Source organism: Aplidium turbinatum, chromosome 3 (genome assembly GCF_918807975.1).
Source record: "Aplidium turbinatum chromosome 3, kaAplTurb1.1, whole genome shotgun sequence".
NCBI classification, from domain to species: domain Eukaryota; kingdom Metazoa; phylum Chordata; class Ascidiacea; order Aplousobranchia; family Polyclinidae; genus Aplidium; species Aplidium turbinatum.
Window position 1 is genome coordinate 2,041,101 of NC_137474.1, and position 23,620 is coordinate 2,064,720.

The 23,620-nt window shown below is 39.8% G+C and overlaps 1 protein-coding gene across 1 annotated transcript in view; it reads left to right on the top strand.

Annotated features, from left to right (window-relative positions):
* The first annotated feature begins 3,226 nt into the window (after positions 1-3,226).
* LOC145766052 (transmembrane 9 superfamily member 2-like) overlaps positions 3,227-23,620 on the top strand; it is a 31,546-nt gene continuing 11,152 nt past the window's right edge. The window contains exons 1-6 of the mRNA XM_082577706.1: positions 3,227-3,355; positions 16,492-16,656; positions 17,160-17,275; positions 20,898-21,027; positions 21,793-21,914; positions 23,053-23,152. Of these exons, the coding sequence (XP_082433832.1) occupies positions 3,248-3,355; positions 16,492-16,656; positions 17,160-17,275; positions 20,898-21,027; positions 21,793-21,914; positions 23,053-23,152 (741 nt within the window). The 5' untranslated portion in view covers positions 3,227-3,247. The remainder of the gene's footprint in view (positions 3,356-16,491; positions 16,657-17,159; positions 17,276-20,897; positions 21,028-21,792; positions 21,915-23,052; positions 23,153-23,620) is intronic.

Here is a 23,620-nt window from a genome sequence, read left to right on the forward strand (position 1 = left end):
TTATTCAGTTCTGCCAACTCAAAATTCACTGTCAAACAACTTAAAATTCTGCCAAATTTAAGCGCCGTCTCGCGCCAAATCAGAGACTAAAAGTAGCCCAAAAAAGCGCAAGTCGCAAACCAACATTTTTTCGCGCCAAGCCCAACTAAAAGTAGCCCAATTGCAGATAAATCGCCCAATCTGACAACACTGACACCAGGCAGGGTAAGCAGTAAGCACTTTCTAAATATAGCTACGGACCGTCACTGAAAAAAATCTCAACTTCAGAGTGAAAAATAATAATGAGAATTAGGTTGCGCCGAAAAAGGAAGAACAGCAATTACATGCTTAAAACAAATTAAAGACACGCTTGTAAGTCAAGTCACTACAAATTTACTCTTCTGACCATGTATATTTTTCTGAAGATCTAATTCTCTTCAATAGGGCCTTGTGTGATTTCAAAAATGAGAAAATTCACTACAGCACATATCTTTGAAATTATATTGAAGAGTCAATATGCCTTTCATAGTTGCAACGCTCAACTTGATAAAGCTTAGATGAAGCTAAAAAAAAAGACCAGAATAAACCAAATTGAAGCAGAAATACATTAAAAAATAAACCAACATACAATACTGATAAATCGCATTACGACACATGAAGCTAAACAAAAAAGACCAGAATAAGCTAAATTGAAGCAGAAATAAACCAAAAAATTTGTTCGAGTGAAATAATCACTGCAACGAACCAAATACCTGACGTAAAGTATGTTAAAAAAGCAAATTATGAACCAAAAAATAAAAAATAAAAAAAGTAAACCAAATCGAAAAATAATAAACGAAACGGTTGCAAAATAAACCAGATTTGGTTTTAAAAAGACTAAAATGGTAACACTGACTTCTAAGCGGTAACCATCATTGATAAGGAAAACGCTCTGTTACATCATAATTATGTACAACCTCGTAGTAAAAAAATGCACATGGTACGAAATAACAATGTTCTGGATTGGCAGTGTGCACAGTACGATTGCAGATGCAGTAAAATGAGCTGGCTGAGCGAATTTTCTAGGACACCCCTAATTTACAGGATTATTCCCGCAATTTTAATTCCCCTAAAACGCCCATCATAAAATTCCGGACATTTGAGCATTTTTTTAAATTCTTCCCGGACGCAAAATTTAACCCTCGTCGTCGCTCGTATGAAGCAGAAAGTTTGTGGTCAGCCGAATGGAAGGACTTGGAGCCAACTTTTCGTCAAGTCATCTAGTGTACGGAGGCCTGTTATTCCATTGGGAGGGGAATAGATGGGACACCCAAAGATGATGTGGTTAGCTGTTTGCTCCGTCGCACCGCACTGACAAGCAGCAGAGTCCCTTATGCCCCAGCGTGTCAAGCAAGCATTGAAGCGGCCAACTCCCGTTCTTATTCGGTTCAGTGTCACCCACTCCCTTCTCTGAAGCTCAGAACCAAGTGGGAGTGAAGAGGCAGGAGAGACATCGAATAGAACGAGGCGAGACTTTATTTTTGGCACAGTGCTCAATTCCTCGGACCAGGCATCTGACGTGCTGAAATCAGCGAGCTGGAGTTTTGCAGCATGCCTTACAAAAGGGCGCCGTGATGGTAGGCGTTGTATGATTGGGACATTGAGAGTGGATACGCAATCGTGTAGTATGTGGTTCGGATCAGCACAGGCTTTATTTACCAACGAAGACACCATCGCTTCTCTGCGTACATTAGCGGGTAGGATACCTGACAGCACTGGAAGGTATTGCTGTGGTGTTGGTTTTAAGTATCCAGTAATAATGCGCATAATTTAACCCTAAATTCCGGACATGTCCGGAATTTTCCGGACGGTATGGCAACTCTAATCTAGCGACGTTGAATTGAATTGTCATAAAATAACGTTAATTGTTCAACCAGGTACCGGACCGGTAACAAAATAATAGCTCACTGCGAGATAATTGCCTCAATTTACGTTTACACTAACATAATTTCGGCACAATTGGGATACTGCGAGCAAACACGAGTCTGTTTGATAAAGAACTAGCTGTCAGAATCGGAATTATCAGATGCTGTATCGGAGGATGAGGTTGTCGCGTCGTCACTAGAATACTTGAAGACGCAAAACTGCCCGTTTATGAACGCGCGATGCCATATGATCGGAAGCATTACTTTACTGCACAAGAACCATTTATCGAATTTCGTACTACTTTTTTAACTTGACCCCGTAGCTTTTCTAATTCCAATTTGTTTCCGTCATAAAGTTCTTTACAAATTTTGCAAAATACCACACTAACTTTTCCTTCTGTTTGATAATTTATAGCAGGTAAATTCTACTTTTTAACTGTATCTTCTTTCACCATAATTTATATTCGCAATGACATCGGTAAACAATAAGCATTCGATGAAAAAATAACTTTTGCGTAACAATAAGCCAGTATTTATAAGGTTGCAAACTTTTTACAGTTCACAAGAACATTGTCAGCGCATAAAATAGCTTGCGTGATGCTCTGGGCTACCGCCGTGTGACACGCGATGAAGAAACACATAAAATGTTGTTTGATTAAACATTAAAGCATACGGCAATTGCCGCCGTAATCCAAGGTTTGTTGATTTGGCGACGGCAATGTTTTTGCCGTCAAAGATACAAGCTAATTTCGAGGGCTGTATACATGTCCGGTAGGTATCGTACATAACTTAGCGCTTGATACTCCTTTGCAATCACTCAACCAGCGTGCGATTAAAAGCTTAAGTAAGTGACTCTGATACCACACAACTTGTGCGGTAACTCGCGGCCAAACGCTTATAATCTGACTCTTGTGACGTCATATTACTATTTGACAAACAAACGCAGAAATTTTGGTCGTTTGACAAGAAAGAAAAAATCGCAGCCCTGGTCGTGCACAACTACGTTCAAAACCCTGACACAAGATTTTGTGTCTTTTACAATTTGAGTAACTCTAGATTGCTGCAGTAGCTTAGCAGTCCAGAAGTGACTGTGAGGCCAGAAGAAACCAAGGATGCCTTGCACTAGCAATGGTAGCAATCAAACAACAACGATCTTTAAATTAGATTTTAAAAGTCCATTTTTTCAAAGCTGCATACACTTATTGCAAATTAATTTGTAAAATGTTGCTGCATTTTGTTGTGTCTTGGTTTGGTTTGCTTATGGCAAAACAGAGCAACCTCTCACTCAAAATTGTATTTATTTAAATTTCTAACCTGATAAATTTCATTAACATAGTGTTTGTAGAGCTCAGTTGAACAGGGAGATGTATAGGTGCCTGTTGGTTTGTCTTATTGTTTATGCAGTGGAAGGTTTTTATTTGCCAGGAATTGCCCCAATCAGTTATTGTGAAGTTGACGATGATCAATGCAAGGTATGTTTTCTTTTCTAAGTTGAACACTATCAGTAATAGATCTGTGCAAAAATTTCTTGGAATAATAACAATTATTATATTATCATGATTATATAGAAATTATTAGTATATTCATTACATTATGGACATATTTCAAAATTGTGTGACAGAGTAAGAAAAAATAAAATTGTAACGCAGTTAAGTCTGAGTAGGTTCAAATGTTAGGGTAAAGTCTCTACAGCAAATATTTAACTTTACTTTGTTTTTATCATTACAGACAAACTTTTTCTTAATTTCTGAAATCTCCACCTGCTTACAAGCAAATTTTCATTAAAATTTAGCTTAGAATGGTACAGGGTGTAAATGACTTTTGTTTTATTCTATTCGTCTAATTTCTATGTATCTGGAGAACTCATATATATATGAAACATTATAAAAAAATTAGCTCTGTGTTTGATGCATAGTTTAGAAAATAGGTATGCAAGTTTGGTAAGCCACACATGTCTGTCCGTTACCAAAAAATCTCAAAAAAGTTTTTTTTACAAACAACTATATGTTTTTTTAACTTCTAACATATATTGACTATCTCACATTTGGCAGCACATATCAACCCTATACAAATATTTTTCCTCCAATTTAAATCATTTGATTTATGGAAGTTTAATATTGTGTCTGTCCGTTACCATCTTTTTGATGAATTTGCATTGTAAATAGGGCTTGAAACTCCAAGACTATCAAAGATGACTGGGTATGTAGTCAGAAAGGGAAGGTGGAAAGTAGTCCTGGCGCATTAGACCCCCCTTTATAGATTAAAAAAAAATTTTTTGTTTTTTATTAAAAAAAATTTCCATTATATTTGTGATTCGTTAATGAAGATCATGTATGGAGTCTGGGAAATATCAAAGATGTTTGTAATAACAATTGTTGGTTACTTGCTGAAAATGTCATTGACAAGTTTTGGTTGCAAGGGAGGAGAGAGTAACTGTCAAATGTTATTCCAAAGCCAACATATCAGGATCAACGTGGAGATGGCCAAAGGATGAGGACTTCCATGACTACCCTATAAGGGATGTTGTGCAGGCTATAGCCACGTCACGCCTTATTCCTGGAGGAGAGAGAAATGTTTCTTTTTACATGCCAGAACTTCATCACATTTTGGGATACCATGACTCAAATTGTGTGAACTGACTTGAAAAAGTCGTAAATTTCCATGAATTAAAGATAATTTTAAGAATTTATATCCAATAAATAAACTGCTTTTATCTTCCACTAGTGAAAAGTGACCGCTATGATGATGCAAATATTGATAAGAATATAAAAATATAGTAAGGAATGAAAGAAGAAGGGTAGAAAAACACTTCAGCAGGGTTGAAAAAGCAGGGTAGCACCACTATTTGGAAATGCATGACAACAAATTCAGAAATGTATGTATATTATGTACAGGCCTCGAAATTCGTTTTTGTTGACGGCGGACAAACGTGTCCGGTCTGAGCAGCTATCTCGGCGGACAAATTAAGTCTCACGGCGGACACACCAGTTTTAACGTCGATCGTCATACTTAATCCCTTTATCTTGATAAATCTTCGCCATTTGAGAATCATAGCTACGGTTTAGGCTTTTTAAAATTTCAGCAAAGTTACTCTGAAAGGCTTTCATCAGACCAACAACGTGCGCTTGACGCCGTGTAGCTACTAAATATGATGATGATGATTGTTAAAAATTTGAATTCTATGGACTTTTTGTGTCTGATGCAAATAAATAATAAAAAAATAATACGCCGCATAACTGATTAACTTCCGCCGAACGAGGTCGTGTGGCTTCTTGCGTCACAATGCTCTGGGCACGAGTCGGAAAACTCTAACGCGTAACGCTACTATTTTCTGATGTGCAAAGTTTCACTATAGGCTTTTTTCTTTAGGTTTATTTTTACATGTTATGTGAGCGAAAGTGACGAAAAGAATAAACAAAACATTAGAAAAAGCACAATTATTTTTCCCCTCTCCATGATGCGGTCGCCTTTTCAAAATAGTATTAGTATTCCACGAGACCACGGCTGGCTCGGAGTTATAATCAGCGCAATCAAGGCCATCCAAACATATGCTTATGATGAGAGCTTCAATAGCATCGATCTTCAAAGACGTGCGCCAATCTCCACGAGATCAGTGCTTGTCGTTAAGATACGTGATACCGAGATCTATTCCGTGTCTTTTCTCCAGACCGGCTAGTTGAGGGAAAAACGTAAATGCGAGCTCTTCTTTAGCGATGAAATATGCGATTTCAAACAACCTCTTTTGATTTTTTTCGTTGTCACTCATATTGTTGATGGCCTTGATGATCGGAAATTGATGGCTTGGGGTAAACGATATGTTGTGATCTTGGACAAAGCTAATCCTTACATTCGTTGTTCATTTAATATATGCGTCTATCACCACTAAATTTCCTAGTAGTAGGTTCATCGCCCTCATTCTCACTTTCAGAATTTTCCCTGGGCCTTTTACCAAAACTTAAGTTTTGCTGCATCTTGCTGTAGTAGCCTACTCTTATAATCTAACTTTGTAACCAACCTTGCCTTATCAATATTACTCGGAGATCAAAGCCAGACATTGTGACGTGAGACTTGAACTAAGTTGCGCGTGATTAGTGTAGAAGTACCGGTACTCCCATCGATTCTTAGCAAAAAATTCACCTTTGTTACGCTGATTCAATGTCATCAATCGTTAAAGCAAAGTAAAATTCGAAAGTTTTTCTGCTTGAATGGAAGCTAAAAGATACAGTATTAACTTTTTCTAGATGCGCGCTTGGAATGCGATAATTTCGCATTCCCAGCGCAAATTATATTCTTGCAACAGTTGTTCGTGCTATGCAATGACGATTTGTATCGCTAGTTTCTGCGATATTTCTCGGCGGACAAATATGACCGATCTAGAGGGTACTTCCCGCGGACATCACATGCTGTGACGGCGGACATGTCCGCCGTGTCCGCCGTGAATTTCGAGGCCTGATGTATATAATTGTAATGGTAGCCTATGAGTATTAAAACAATTTTTTTGTAAAAAAACAAACTTTTTTTCAACCAAAATTGTCCGAAATTGCAATCCATAATTTTTCCTATTCGAAAATAAACATTTTTTCCATCACCTTGGTTCAGGGTAGCAAAAAACTTCAGAAATGAGACAGTGTCTGTCCGTTACTTTTTTTTAATGTCTGTCCGTTACTTTATATCAAGGTTTTAAACTAATTGTGCAAATACTGCATCAGGGATTCGCAAAAAATATTACTTTTAAGATGGTGGGTAGATCTCAAATTAAAAAAAACATTGATCTATTGGGTTTGGGAGCTGAATTTAGATAGAAAGTGCATGTGAAGGCTGACTAGTGATTTTTCCCAATTCTATCTATCTGTCTGTCCGTTACTTTATTTCAATAGTCCGTAAAATTGGTAATACTGAAACCAGACCCAAATTTTTTTTCCTACACAAACCATCATACTTAGTAGTTTTAACACGCTGAATATTGTGGAGCTGGGGCTCTTGTGGTCTTCAAATTTAAAGATTTTCGCATCAATGTCTGCTCGTTACCAAATTTTATTTTTGAAATATCGCATATCTTTCTGTATGTCAGAAATTTACACATGGTAGTTTGATGGTAGTTTTTGTTAGAAATAAAAATGTAAATGGTTGCTCTGATGATTAGAAACAAAACCAAACTAAATTGATAGTGTTAAGGGGCAAGCGCTACCAATCAATAACAGTAATACGCCACTCAGGCTAAAGTAGCTTGCACTACCGCTGCTTCTCCCATTACTTTTCTCCTAATGAACAAAACGCTTCGTGATTTCAAAATAACCTTGATAATAAACGATATCATTTGTTTACACTGCCATTTCAACGTTGCTATAAAAAACACATTGTAGGGAGAATTTATTGTTAAACATCTTTCAAAAATACAAGCATTTTAAAATGTGAGTTGCTGAGTGCTGTCCGCTTTGGCTCTGGCACATCTTTTCCAATGGACAAAAGTCTCTCCACTGCAGTAGGCTACTGGAAGAAATAGTGAATGGGGATGTTATATTTAATGAACAGACGCATTGGCAGACAAATCAATGGACAGACAAATTAATGAACAGACAAATTGGCCCTGGGAAAGCTCAAGGACTTGCTTCTGTTTGAAAAAAGGCTTCCACAATTGATGTTTTTTTTTTTATCTATTGACATGTCATGTGATGGACCAACACACCAAAAAATTTATTCTGAGAGTTGTGACTGGTGTTGGTGTCACTTTTGTCAGTTTTAACGCGGCTTGTTGTTTCCGCAATAATAGAAACACCAAGCCGCGTTACTACCTTGATTTTTTCACGCATTGTTGCCACAAAAATCTCCAAAATTGCGTCATTTTTTTGGCTTGAAATTCGAAAGTAGTGGCAGTACAACTGAAAAAAATGTAGCGGCTCTCTGCTACCGCTACATTGAAAAAAAAGTAGCGCCGTCACTCCAACTAAAATGTAGCGCTGCTCACCTCTGGAATGGGCATAATTTTATTTTTAGCCCCCAATGTTATAAATATGCAGTTTTAAAAATGTTATTTGGTATTACGGGTCTGCTACTATTCGGTGGGTCCGATTCGGTGAGTCCGGTTCGGTGAGTTCCTAACCTCTAACCCCAAACCCCTAACCCTGAAACGGCAATGATAATTAGGCTACGGTACCCGATAATTTGAAAAAAAAAAGAAAAAATCCCCCGTTAAGGGATCGGACTCACCGAATCGGACTCACCGAAACGGCCATTTCGTGGTACTACAGTAGTTGTAGATTGTATGAGGATAGTATTTTTTCATAAAAAATGACACTTTTGTATCTTACCTGCATTTGCTTTTTGCCATATATTCTCACAGTGCATGTGAAATCAAATGATCAATTCAAACAAATTTGATGTGGTTTTTGTTTTGAGCATTTGTTTGAGCATTTACTCACAAGTACTGATTTATCCAGTTGCCTGTGTTACTGTTAGTTTAGCACTGAAAGTTATCAATTAACCTTTATATACCTGGTACATGTTTGTTTAGCCAGTGTTGTACGGCAGCGGTGGAGTGAAAAAGACTTTTTTTTTTAATTTCAAAAAAAGGTAGTGCTTTTTTTGAAATTAAAAAAAAAGTCTTTTTCACTCCACCCTATAATGTACGCGTCAATGAAATAAATTGACGGCGTCAGCGCCTAAAAACTTTACGGCGTAAAGTACTGTGACAGCTCTTAGAGAAATTGACGACGTTAGCGCTATTCTAGCCAGGGTCTCACAAAACGGAAGTATTGTAACCAAGTTTAGGCATACAATGGCTATAAATAAAGAGCAGGTTTTATGTTTTGAGACTGTATTGTAATTAGCTGCTTAGCTTATTAGTTATTTACTTGTAGAAACACAATTAGCATTTCAAAACGTTTGTCTGACAATCTGCTGCGTTTGGGACGCATAATGTCCTTTTCAAGTGAAAACAGGCATTCCACAGCACCGCTGAATGGTATTGGAGTGCAGGGATGGATCCAGCCTCTAATTTTTAGGGGGGTGCTGCTGAAATCTATTTTCGTTCAAGGAGGTCTGCTGAGATCTATTTTCATTCAAGGAGGTCGTTCAACTCTTATGCTTTAACACTTACATCTATGACCTGCCTGACACCATCTCCAGGAAGTATGCTTATGCAGACGATCTGGCTCTCCTGCATCCAGCCGGAGATTGGCAGTCAATGGAGAGGAACCTAAGCCAGGACATGTCAACTATATCAACATATCTCCAGAAATGGAAGCTACAGCTCAGCAAGGCAAAGACAGTGTCGGCGGCCTTCCACCTAAACAACAAGGAAGCAAAACGTGAGATCAACATTACCACCGATGACGAACACCTCCCCTACTGCGCCGAACCCACCTACCTCGGCGTAACCCTGGACAGGTCACTCACGTACCGACGACACCTGGAGCCACTGCGCAAAAAACTATCTGCGCGCGTTGCACTTTTGAGGCGGCTGGCGGGTTCCGGTTGGGGAGCTGATGCGAAAACCCTTCGCACAGCTACCTTGGCCCTTGTCCATTCTACCGCTGAGTACTGCGCACCAGTGTGGTGCCGCAGCTCTCACACCCGCCACATTGACACCGCCATCAATGACGCACTACGCACTGTGACTGGATGCCTGCGTCCCACTCCAACGGACTGCCTTCCCATCCTTGCAGGCATCCAACCTGCTGAGCTTCGCCGTAAAGGAGCCATGATTTCCCTTGCTCGTCGCGCACTGGACCCCGACCACCTCCTCCACAGTACATTCCAGCGCCTACCTGGAGGACAGCAGCAACTGAAATCAAGACGCCCATTTGTGCCCGCCGCACGACAGCTTTTGAACAACGTTGAAGATCTTGGAATAAGTGCGGCACACTGGACGAACTACACATGGAACATGGAGTGGCAAAACAACACCTCCCGACTCCGTGATTTCCTACCCGACGTCGATCCCCACCCTCCGGGAATGTCCCTCGCAAGACTTGCGTGGGTCCGGCTTAACCGCCTACGAACCGGCGTCGGTCGCTTTCGTTCAGACATGTGCAAATGGGGCCTGGCTCCCTCACCGGAATGCGAGTGTGGCGCCACAGACCAGACAGTAGATCATGTCGTCCATGACTGCCCAATCCATCAACCACCACATGGAGCGCCTGGACTGAAAGCCCTGGATGACGAGACTGTCGAGTGGCTGATGACATCATGCCCAAACATATAGTCCAGAAGAACAGCTCATACGACGAAGAACTCTTATGCTAGAAAAGAACGCATTTCGTACCCAGTATTCAGCGTTACATGTTGTTAATACTTATCTTAGAATACCTCAGCAACAAAATTAAACGCTACTGCCAGGCCATGCTCCTTTAACAACATTTTTGACTTCTTTAACAATGCCTAATAAATGGGGTCTGCTACTATTCGGTGAGTCCTAACCCTAAAACGGGGGTCCACGTCTTTTAGGCGCAGACAGATAGGCGCCCACAGTCCACACTGTGGCATCTGGATATTTAGGTGCGGAGCACTGTGGCGCCCGTTCATTTAGGTGCTATTCCTAGTAAAGTCTGCAGATTGTATCAGCTTGGCAGGTAGGGCAATGCTTTTCACACAAAATGTTATATTGAACAGAAAAATATGTTGTTTTATCAATGCGCGTGTGGAGATGAGGTGCGAGAGAATGCTCTACTACTCTTGATATTAGCACATCTCCACAGGACATTTGCTATGCATCCTGAACACAGGTTGCAGCCAGATAGAACTTTACTTAATCTGTTATCTTTCGTAATTACTTCTACTCGGGATGGATTGGTCGTGTGGCGACTTCGTATGAGACAACGCTCTACTACATGAATTCATTTCTATTTGCATTTTGCAAGATGAACCCTGGCTACACGTTGCAAGCATAATGGTGCGACTTTGCTCCATTATTAAACCTAGTCTGGGTTTTGACGGAAAACTAAGTTACTCTTCACTCTAGCCTACCACCCGCTTGAATATAGGGTTATAGGCTACGGTATATTTTTTACTGATGTTTAGTGTAGTTATTATTTGACTCACTACAAGTGATCTCAGTCATGTTCAGAAACTGGAATAATTTATTGATAAATCTGGACTAACAAAAAATAAATGCCGAACACACGCATTACAATACAATGTATTTTTCTGTTCAATATAATTAAGCAGCTTCACTAACGGAAGCCATGACATATTTTTCTGTTCAATATAACATTTTGTGTGAAAAGCATTGCCCTACCTGCCAAGCTGATACAATCTGCAGACTTTACTAGGGATAGCACCTAAATGAACGGGCGCCACAGTGCTCCACACCTAAATATCTAGACGCCACAGTGTGCGCACCTATTTGACCGGCGCCTAACTGTCTGCGCCTAAAAGACTTGCTCCCTAAAATAGCAATGATAATTAGGCTACGATACCCAATAATTAAAAAAAAAAAATTCAAAAAATCACTTAATAGGGATCGGACTCACCAAATCGGACTCACCGAAACGGGCCATTTCGTAATAAACAAGGCCACTTGTTTTGCACACTTATAGCGAGGTGAGCGGTTTCGTCAGAATATTCATCGCCAAGCAAGAGTATGGTGTTGTCACTTTGCTTCACAAAAGATATCTTGCAATTAACAGTTTTAGTAAACAAGGAAATGCTTGACACATCGCAATACAGGCAACAATAGTAACCTGCAAACATATCAGCAAAAAATAGGCTCCAATAACAGGGAGAAACATACCAGGCGGCAGGCACCATGAAACAAATGCTTGTGGAAATCACCGAAAAAAACGTTTCTATCGTAACTCATAAACAGTGTTCCTTCTAAAAAAGCAATAAATTGGTATTTCATTCTTTTTTGTTAGAGTCTCTAAAACCGTCTTTATTTGATTAATTGTTAGACAACTGTCACTTGCGGTGCTTATCAGCATGACAAGAATTGTTGATTAACAATATTTTGCAGTACTTTGAAGCTAAATATTTTTGTATTATTACAACCAGAAAAAAGTCTTTAAATTTATATTTATTTATATATAATATTTTGCCAATTTATTATAAATTGAGTTGGCACACCGACCTATTTTGCCAACAAAAACTTACATAAAGGAAACACTGCTCATGAAACACAATAACGGTGAAATGCACAATAGTGTTTACATGAAATTTACAAACTTAAAAGAAGCAACCCTATGCTCACACACAATTTCGAAATTCAAAAACAAACGTTTTAATCAACCACTGGGACAGTGTGGTTGGACATCGCATTGGAATAACTTTAAGCGACCCTCACCTAGAACTACCATCTGATTGGTTGGTCGGTGGAATCGTATGCAAAGCAAAAATATGCTTTCCGGAAAGTATTTTTTGCCTTCATGCTCTTTAACTCCTCAAGAAAAGTATTTTTGGTTATACTTGTACGCTGATACCTTTTGCGGCCGCACATAACAGCGTGGCGGCCGCCAGTTGGTGACCCCTGAGCTAGAACTTTTGTGAAAACTGTGATACCGGCATATTTGATTCTGTTAATGACTGTTCTATTTTAAGGAAAGATTTGTTAGGTTTCACCAAATGTTTGGTAGATGAGAGCAGCTCCTTTAATCTATTATTATTGTTATTGTAACTGTCTCCGCCGCCAGTGTAGCCAAATCGTTTGGCATCCGCTGGCTTCGATCAGTCTTTCAACAAGGTTGATAGGATCTCCATTCTGTTTTGTCCTTTGCGATGTTTTGCAATCGATGGAGATGTGGTGTGCTGAGCAAGGATCCCAGGCCAGCTTTTCTGATGTCAGATCTCAGCAGTTGTAATAAATTGGTACGGTGACGTCCGGTTCGGCCTTGGTACTTTTTGCTGCCAATTATTGCAAATTCAAGGGCTTTCTGAGGAGGTGAGTCCTGGTGAAGTCTCAGAATGTGTCCAAACATGTTCCATCTCATGGTGGAGATCTTGCAAGACAATGGTTCACTGTTGCATATTTTGTAGAGATTTTTGTTCGAGATAAGACTGTTTGGCCAAGTATGACCAGTTATGACACGTAAATGTCTTCGATGACAGGCATCCAATCTTTCAAGACTTGCTTTGGTAACAGACCAGCTATTACAGTTGTAGATCATAATTGGGATGCAGTACGCGTTGTACAATCTTAGTCGCAACTGTAATGGGATTCTCGATCTCTTGCTCCATAGTTTCCAGTGTGATCTGAAAGCGACATTGCCTAAATTGCAGCGGGATTTGACATCGGCAGTGCTGCACAATAATGATCCCAAAAGTTTGTGTGTACGCCATTTTTCGTTTCCTCGAATCGGTAGGCTATCAGTATCAGTTTCATTTGTGTCTGCAAGAAATATGTGGGTGAATTCAGTTTTAGTCTCATTCATGAAAAGATTGTAGTTTTTCAGGTTCTTTGTAGCAATAGATTGTAGCATATCAAGTGGCTGTTTTTCCTCATCCAGAAACTCAACATCGTCTGCATACTCCATTTCCAAAGGCATGCATGTGTCAGATATAGGGGGGTTTGGTCTGGAGGACTGCTCTCGCACTGAGCTCAATGCTGCAGATAGGTAGCAGGTGAAGAGTATTGGGGAGAGGCTGTCTCCTTGAGGGGAACCGATGGTAGTCTCAAAGTTTGCGGATATTTCGTTGTTAATGCGCACATACAGTTTCGTGCCAGCTAGCAGGGCGCGGGTTAGTCGCAGTTCATCTTCATCACAGCCAGCTTGGTCTAAAATTTGAAGGATTTTTTTGCGTTTGATGGTGTCAAAGGCTTTGGACATATCTATTCCCATTTTGTGGAAGTCCCATTTTCTGCCATTACCACTGAAACGAGCATACGTTGTGCCCAGACAATGTCAGCACAGCTTCTGCCACGTTTGAAACCGCTTTGGAAGGGTCCAGTGAAGCTGTCAATTTTGTCTCTAATCCGATGCAAAATGATGATGGAGAGGATTTTTCTGATGCTATTGAGGAGCACAATGGGTCGAAGATTAGCTGGTGGTCCTTTTGGTTTCTTGGGTTTTGGTATAGCAATTAGTATGCCTTCGCCGATGGTGTCTACTGGTTTGTGTTGTTTGAAAGATTCATTAATAGTCTGTGATATTAAACCGGAGGTTATGTCTTTGGAGAATTTGAAGAGTTCGTTGTTGACGTTATCAGGGCCAGCAGCACGACGGTTTTTCAAAGAAGAAATTGCTGCAGACACTTCCTCAGTGGTTATTGGTGTTTGCAAGGGTCTTGCTTCTCCGGTGAATGGTTGTATTGGTTCATCATCTGAATCTGTAAATTGTTGCTGAAACCATTTTCTTACAATCTCTACTTTGCTTTTGTCTGAGAGCACAAAACTGCCATTGACATCTTGAATCATGATGGGGGTAGGAGGCTTTCTCGCTTTAAGTAGTTTTGCTGCTTGGAACATTTTACTGCTGTCTTCAGATGCGGATATTTCTTCTGCCAAAGAGTTGGCTTTTTCTATTGCAACCTCCTTTAATCTTTTAGATATGCTGTGTAGGATGTTTGTACGTTTCTTTCGGAGGTTAGAGCGTTCCATGTTGTTTGTGCTTTGATAAATTTGTAGCCTTAAGGCTTTTTGTTGTTTGGACAGATCTGCTACTTGTTGATCAAACGTATGTTGTGGTGGGTTGCTTCTTGTGATGCCGGCAGCTTTTATGGCTGAAACTTTCATGCAGTCAAGTAGATGGTTTATAGTTGTGTTTGGATCATCGTTGCGGTCTAATTCGCTCAACATATTCTTCAGAATTTTCCTATATGATTGCTGGGTCTTTCGATCATCTCTCAGACGATGGATGTTGATTCTCTGTTGCTTGGATTTCTTTGGATGGCGTTTGTGAATTAAATGAATTTTATCAATTCTTAGTTTCGTGGAAACAAGCTTGTGGTCAGAGTTTAGGTCCGTGCCTGCAAAAGACCTTGCGTTTTGTAGTAGAGGGCGTGCTTTCTGTTGACAGATGACGTAGTCAATTTGGTTGTAAATAGGCTTACTTAAGTTGGGGTTGTTTGGATCTTTAATAAATCCCGTCCAGGTAGTGCGGTGTCTGCTTGGGTGTTGAAAGGCAGTGTTGCTAGCAAAGTAACCATTGGCAGAAAGGAAATCCATGAGTGCATTACCGTTCAGATTGCGTTGGCCAGTGCCGTAACTGCCCAGGCATGCGTTTAGGCCCGTGTCAATGTCATCTTGGGTAAGCTTTCCGAGTTTGGAGTTCATGTCGCCACATATAAAAGTAAGCCAGTTAGCGGGGGTGGAGCTAGCAGTGTGAAGTTCTGCATAGAAATTTTCAAGATTTTCTGGTGTTTCTGCTGCTCTTTCAGAGGTTGGTCCATAGGCGTTGATCAGTCGCATTTTTGTTAGACTACCATTTCGAGTTGGAATAGCGAGGTCCATAGTTGCAATTCTGTCGCTAACGTACTTATAGTTCACAACGTGGTTGATCAGTCTTTGGCCAATAATAAATCCCAAGCCATAATGAACTGATTTGTTTTGTTGCAGCAGGACAAGTTTGTGCCCTGTTTGTAAGTTGACTTCTTGGTGGTCCTTGATTTTGGTTTCTTGAATGCATAAGAGGTCAATATTGTAGCTTTGGCAGTCTTTGCCCAGAGTTTGCTTTTTGGTTTCAGCATTAAGGCCTCGTACATTCCATGTGCCGATGGTGATTTCCCATGGTATAGTGTTGGGCCTTGAAGGTGCTTGTTGAAAGTTAGACATCTTTCCGAGGTTGGGCCGAGGGTTTATCCTTTTACCACCCACTCGGTGTTTATGCGGCTGTCAGCCCGCAAGCCTAGACGATGATTAGCTTCCTGAAAAATCAGTACTGACAGGGTGAACCGCGAGAAGGTTATCGTCTTTTCCCACCCCGTCTTTTCCTTTAATCTATGCAGTACATTAATGAGCTGCAACCACAGTGTTCAATATTGGATGTTCTGTAACTTCTTTGAAACGTCTAGTAGTTTCCCTAACATTGAGATATTTCACTCTCTGATAAAATATTGTGTTATCAAATGGCAAAATAGTGCTTTTTGTAAACAAGGCCCATTTAATGATGTTGATAGGCCTAATGAAAAGATGCAATATTGCAACATTATTGTTATCAGTATCACAATAATTACTGCAGTATATATTATTGAGCCTTGAATTGTATAAATATAAAAAGCATAAAAATGCCTGAAATGTGTTGATTCTAATCATGAAATTTTATTGTTTGCACTGTATAATGGTTGTTCATATTAAGGTCCATTTTCTTTGTAATGGTCGTACAATGCGATGTTATCAATAGGTGCAACGTATCATGATTTCCTGTCTATTTCTGTGAGAATTGTGGGATTTAGCTCAGGCTTGTGCGGCAGACAGCTTAATTGCAGATCAATAGTATTCATACAATTTGTGCATTTTAATCCCCCCGGTGGAGTCCAATTTCCCATTCTGCAAACAAATGCATATCTTAAAATATATGATGAATGTTTGTCAATTAGTTTTTTTGTTTTTGCTGTCAGTGGACTTTAATGCCTGTAGCTTTTAAAAATATATTTTCAATACATCCAGTCATCCACCCAGGTAGACATCCATCCAGTCTTGAAAATACCACCTAACAATAAACAACGTCTGTATTTGCAGTCGGATATTCCTATTTATGTGAATCGGTTAGTCTCACAAGAGTCTGTTATTCCGTACGAGTACAATGCTTTTGACTTTTGCGAACCAAAAGAAAAACTATCTTCTCCCACTGAAAACCTTGGCCAAGTGTTGTTTGGAGAGAGAATTCGGCCTTCGCCATACCAGGTTTGAATCTACAGTAGAGACATTTCCAAATATTGACTAGATTGTAGTATTGTCGTAGAAGTAATGTCTCATTGCTGGCGAATTTCATTAGCAGTTTGCGCTTTTCTAACCACCTGAACAAATGTAAACATCGTTTACCATAACCATTAACCAACATATGATGTACTTCTGTGCTTTCTTGTGTTGCCCGTTGCTATATTAGTAGTTGATGATAGGCATGCAGCTTGAAGCGATTTATACTTGCTCCCATCTAGAGAACATGTTATTGCCAGTAGCTATTCCATCCTCCAAGCTTTAGTTTAAACATAATCAGACATATATGGTTTAAAAAAGTTACCTCTCTACCCAAATTGTATTAGTTTAAACAGTCTACAAATGATTATTGTCATGTTACATCTAAGCTTAAACCATCATTTCCTGCTATTGGCATTTTAAATCATATTAATCATATTATTTGTGGTGTTTCGTGGATTAGTCACTCATCTCTGTTGTTACTGCTCCAGGTAAAATTCCTTGCTAATCAGGATTGCACCAAAGTTTGCACCAAAACATACGAAAAAGACAGCGATTCACTGAAGTTTTTAAAACATGGAATGCACTACAGCTATGAAAATAGATGGTGAGTGAAGCAACCCAGACGTTTGGAAGTATGATACACTGTTTAACAATGCCGATAATATGATTGTTTGTGACGTTTGTCACAAATGGCTGGAAGAGCACACCCACAAGGTCATTAATTGGTCGTGGTCATGTGAGAACCACGTTTCACCTAAATTGGCATGTCTGATCATGTGCTCATTATTTGAACCTTTTTTACCGTTCAAGTAGATGTGGTTTGCTATGTGCTCCCACCGGCACAGTGGAGTACGAGACAGATTGAGAAGGGATTGTAGTGTCCATGTAGATTCATGGCCAAGTGATGAGAGAAACTGTCCTACGTTCAAATGGGTACTGGTTCAATACGGTACCTGTCAAGGGCAAGAGGTTATGTGTCGGCAAGATGCGACAAGATTGGCATAGTTTTCCCCCACATTCCAGAATTCTTCATTCACCAAGCATTACTCTTCATAGAGCAAACGGGCATGTCTACTGACATTGACGTTACTGATCAGCAACATTATCTCTGCATTCGCTATAGTTACTGAATGCACTGGCGCCGACTTACGGGGTTACGGGGTGGCCACGCCACCCCGTAACGGCTGTGGCGGGGTGGCAGCCACCCCGTTTAGATTACATTACTTACTGCAAATAAATGTAATTTGAACGGACGTTTAAATCTTTTTTTGGTCATTAGTTTTCGCTTCAAGTCAACGTAAAGCAAGAGGTGAACCAATACAGTATTGCGAAGAAAATGATTGTTTTTGTCACAAGCATGATACTCGCGTAACATCAAGCAAGCTACGTGAAGATTACGCAGCACGTGACTACGAGTTTTTTCCTTGTTGTTGTTGCGATCGTTTTATTTGTTACTTGTCATAAGTCATTGTTTACAATGAGATTTATTAATCAATAAAATACGATCTTTCCCTTGCCTCCCTCAAAAATCTTTTTTGAAAATTTTTAAACTGCTCGTAATATCGCTATAAATTATGCCAGCTATAAAATACTTGGAAATAAAATTATCTCGATGATTGATAGCTCCACCCCCTAAATGAATATCTATTTTCAAGTTTCATTAAAAAAATGCAATTTTTGAAACTTTTTGAGTTTTATTTAAAAAGTGCACTTAGTAAAGTATATAGCAGTTTTAACGTTCTGCAAATTTACACGTTTACATGATTCTATTCGGGGAAAGCTACACCCCCTGCCAATTCCCAATAATAAAAGCAACCTTTTTCAGTTACTCAAGATTTTGCATTTTGAATTATTTTCCGATTTCAGTTGGAGTGTACTGTACTGTGATATACTTCATGCAGTAATATTACGTGTCAATGCGTGACAAACTGTGAGGCGGGAATTTATTGGTCTGACATAGGAGTTGCTTGTTACATCATAGAAAAAATTACGAAAAGTCGTCCTATAAAAGTCTGAGGCGGGAATTTATTGGTCTGACATAGGAGTTGCTTGTTACATCACAGAAAAAATTACGAAAAGTCGTCCAGTAAAAGTTTTGCCGACATTCCAGTTTTATTCAGCTTAAAGATGCCACCGAAAAAGCGTTCAAAGTTGCAGCCCTCCATTGAGTCATTTTTTGTTGCGTCTAGTCAGGATTTCAGCCAGCATGAAAGTGATCAAACGCCTGAACGAAACGAAAGTGTGCCCGTGCCAAAAGGCAGCACGAGCAGGATAATCGCTGTTGAAGGGAGAAGCTATCAAAAATCATGGGAGAACGAATTCCCGTGGCTAGAATACGATAGATGCATACGATAGATTCTGTCAGTTCTGTCCAAATGTTAAGTGTCAGAGCAGCAACGTAACAATAAAATTCACGACATACCTTCTGTGCTTTGTTTTAAAGTTGCTTTGTAAATTATCGAGCTACAAATCAGGTGTGAAAAGACAATTTCATCTACGAAACACGCTTAGTAAAAATCAAACAAAAACATGCAGTTTGAAAGTTTTTAGGTTGCCATATTGTGCTATCCGCCACCCCGTGCAAAAATAAAAGTCGGCGCCTATGACTGAATGTATTGTATATTTTGTTGCTGGTATGTTCTTAACTTGTTGGCACGACACCCAACGACTACTTGTGACAGACATATACAGAAAAATGCATGTGTCAGCGTAACTAAACATTTTCTGCACATCAGAGGTTCTTGTATAAAACTGGATGTTTTAGAGCTTTGCTTGCTTGTACTTGTACAATAATTGTATGTATAATTGTATATATATCAAAGGGATACGCTTTGATGCAATACAGTGCAATAGTTGTAGCAATGTGACTGCGCATTTTGAGAGCGCATTGGATTTTTAGACTGATTTCATGATAAAAAAAGTATATACTCCATAGTCCATATCACATTCAGATTTTTAGTAAAATCACGTTTTACAGGCTGTTGCTGTCTTGCATTAGCCGACGTTATTGCAAAATGGAAGGCATGTGTCTTAAAGTTGAAAAAGTATAATCGTCAGTTGCCATTTAATACCTGGCTAGTTACTTTCGTTTTGAGTGAATCTACTGAAGTGGTTTGGGCACGTTTACTATCGAAGAGTATTTTCGCTAGCCGGTGTTGAACAAGAATGCCTGAGGCTAGCTGAACCTTGCCAGGCTTGTTTGTGGCGCAACTGCGCATGAACGTTGGAGATATCCGTTATAATAGTGCCACTACGGATGGTTGCATCTGCTATGCTACTGTGGTAATTATTAGACATTAGTGTTGCCAATGGAAGGGCGCTGTACTGCATGGAAGGAAGCAGATGTACGTCGCAATAATAAGCTTCAATCAGCTCCATCCATAGTATGTTGTCATCATGTCATTGTAACGTCAGCCCAAACCAGACTCATGTCCCAAACCTGGTAGTGAGGAAGCTTAACTTTTGTATTTGTATAAAACAGTAATACCTGTCGCGGTTCACACCATGCGGTGTAGTTCTCCAAAGCGCAGAACGATTAAAAATCATTTGGCTTGCTTTAAAAATCAAAACAAAACCGATTCAATTGGTGTGTGGCAGTGGCATTCCTGTTGCTTGCGGATGGCCTAGCTTGCTAAGCCTCGCATGGGCTGTCGTTAATTGGAAACACTGAATAAGAAAAAGGAAGACAAATACAGCATAGCCCAACTTTCTGGATGACATGTCGCTATTTGCCATTACTGGTTGATGAAATTCACAACAAATTGGCTGATAGATTGAGTAATTCCTGTGCAGTGTGGTTCTTGAGCAAAACGTCAAAACAAAATGCGACAGTACTTAGTAAGTAGTGGTTTTGCTAATTCAAAGATGGGGCGTTACTACATTGTGAATGTGCAATAGCCCGTGTCGATCGGAGAAGAAGCATTGGGCGTAAAAAAATTACAGTTTTAATGCTGTCAGTGATGTTTGTTACAGGATATCTACATTCTACATCGCTGTATAAAAACACAGTGGCTTCCTTTAAGAGATGGATTGAAGTAGGTCGTGAAAAATCATTATTGTCTTCAAGGTGAAACCGTAGCCTTTCATCACATCCCATTGCTAACCTTGAGTAAAGCACACTTTTATCATCATCCAAGCAGTTAGACATCAACATACTTTGTTGCGCATAAACTCAAACGAGCTTCATTTGCTTGGGATCAAATAACATTTCAACTTTCTTGTTACAGGATTATGGATAACATGCCGATTGCGTGGTGCTACGACACACAAAGCAACGACAGGTTTTGCAGTCCCGGCTTCCCGATAGGTTGCTACATGGACCCCGAAGGACAACCGCGCGACGCCTGCATCATCAGCGTGAGTTGCGCGGGCCGTCCATGACGTAATCATCGCCGCAATGATCTGCGCCAATCAGAAGGCTATATTAAGTGACTGCACATAAATAAACGCTTCAAAATTTGATGGTATAGATTGCCCCCAGACGTCTTTGAACAAAGTAGCATATCATAAGACTTGGTTACTTCCATCTACTTAGTTTCGTAGTTTCATTATGTGGTTTAGCGAGGTAGCTCAATTGTAAAGATCGCAACAAAAGAAGTGACGTATCTTCAGGATTCTTTTCCGTGGATTGGCATCAAATGGCGGAGAACCATCAACAGCAAAATTTGAATTAACGTGGTCCGACTGTTTCGGGAGCTTTTAGAACTTATTATCACTGACTATGTTTTAATTCGGCGTCGTTTTGTTGATGTCTTGTTTTATCTCATCTTGAGTGTCGGGTGTGTAGTCGAACGATGGCACTCGGAGTCGGAAGGGCGCCGGTTCGACACCGTTCAAGAGCATGCGGCATTGCGGCTGTTTTTTTGGCAAGACACTTAAAGGCACGTCAGAAGGTGGACATGAAAATAGGCCATCTTACCTTCCTGTCTACACAACATAAATCTTCAATTACGGAGTTCTATTTGAATAAGATACTGAAGAAGTTGCCTTTACGGTGACGAAAGCTTTATCAATAAATTATACAGTTTCCGCACCTGACTGATTTTGTTTACTTATTATTATTGCGGAGCTGGAACCTGGATATTTCCACTGTGAGTGTAAAATGCAACAACTATGTTGCAGAAACTATTCCAAGGGAAGGACAAATATTTTATCTTCAACCATGTTGATATAACCATCAAGTTCCATCGGAACAAAGATGGACCCGGGGTCCGCCTGGTGCAAGCTACTCTCGAGCCCAGAAGGTGAGAGCCATCTCTGTTGGGTTACTTCCCGACTTGCTGTCTTCACTATGTCTTCTCTTATTGTTTACAATATAGCTTGAAGGACTCTTTGTAGCGAAAAAATATTTCTCACCAAGTGTGGATAAATTGCTGCAAAGGTTTCAAAGTTTAAATTAAATATGCAGAGTTGCTGCCTAATATTATTGCACTGATTCCATGCAGAAATGAAATTTAATGGCGCTTTACTAATTCGTGTGAATTCAGTTAACTTTATACAACTGCAACGTTCCACATGTTTTAGCAAACCCTCCAGGTGCCGTGGAATCTACATCTGCATGTGTTGGAAACATACATTAGTGTCATAAACATCAGTGGTACAACGTATGAAGACGTTGAGTCTACGCAAAGAGTACTGATTTTCCGGCTGGGTAGTTGTAGCCGGTTGGCAGCAATAATATACAGAGTTAAGCAATAGATTGAGATTCGCTTTTAGCGGCATGATCGTTGCTTACTTCACAAGTGTAGATCTTAACGACCTGTTCTAGCCTGATGCTGCGGGTTCGCTGTGGTAATAGCGGTTTGCACTAGCTTTCGGAACACAGTTCCTTTGTCGTGCGCTATACGAATAGTGTTGGAGTCAATGTGTCTTTGTTTTATGCGATTCTTTTCTTCGGCTTGAGGCTGCTGTTTTGATGGCGGTCTGTTGAGTTTATGGGGTCTGTTACTATTCGGTGAATCCGATTCCGTGAGTCCGATTCGGTGAGTCCGATTCGGTTAGACCGATTCGGTGAGTTCCTAACCTCTAACCCCTAACCCTAATCCTTAACCCCTAACCCTAAAACGGCAATGATAATTAGGCTACGGTACACGATAATTCAAAAAAAAAATTGAAAAAATCCCCCGTTAAGGGGTCGGACTCACTGAATCGGACTCACCGAAACGGGCCATTCCGGAGTTTATGTGTTATCAGGCGTCATTGCACATGATCAGTGAACTGTGTTCTGAAAGCTCATTACAAACCGCTATTACCACAGCGAACCCGCAGCATCAGGCTGAAACAAGTCGTTGGTATCTACATTGTGAAGTAATACAGAGTTCATTTCATGCACACCACAACCATGCTTTATGTTTCACATTCTCTATATTTTTATTTACTTAGTTTGTCGAACGGTAACTGCAAAGACGATGCTCCTCTTGGCATTCCTGAAAAGTTCGACAAGAAAATCACCATAGACTACACTTACTCCGTCCATTTCGTGGTCAGTTCGATCGTTATTGATACTTATGATAATTTTATACTGTTGAAATAATCTTCTTCTTCTTGCTTATGAGGCCGCAGTTCAGGCAACATCTCCCAATTGTTGTAACAAGAGTAATGTCTCTGTTGAAATATTTATTGGCATCTACAACACGTTGGCATCACTTTGCCATTTTGAGAGAAGTTTGTACTTTATTAAACAGATGACTTTTGCGGTATCGCAGTGTATTTTATTTGTATTATTTTATTTATATTATTTAGTTGAATGGAAACCGTCACATTAACAAATAGATTTAATGTTTACACAGCAGTATGAAACACTCTTGCTAAAACGTCAGTCATAGCTAGACGGAGATGGCGAAAAAAAACATTCGTCTTTGACTTTGCCTTCCTTGTACCAGAGTTGGATCTATTACATAGTTTTCAGATCAATCATATTTCAATTACGTCATCAAAATTTGTACTTACA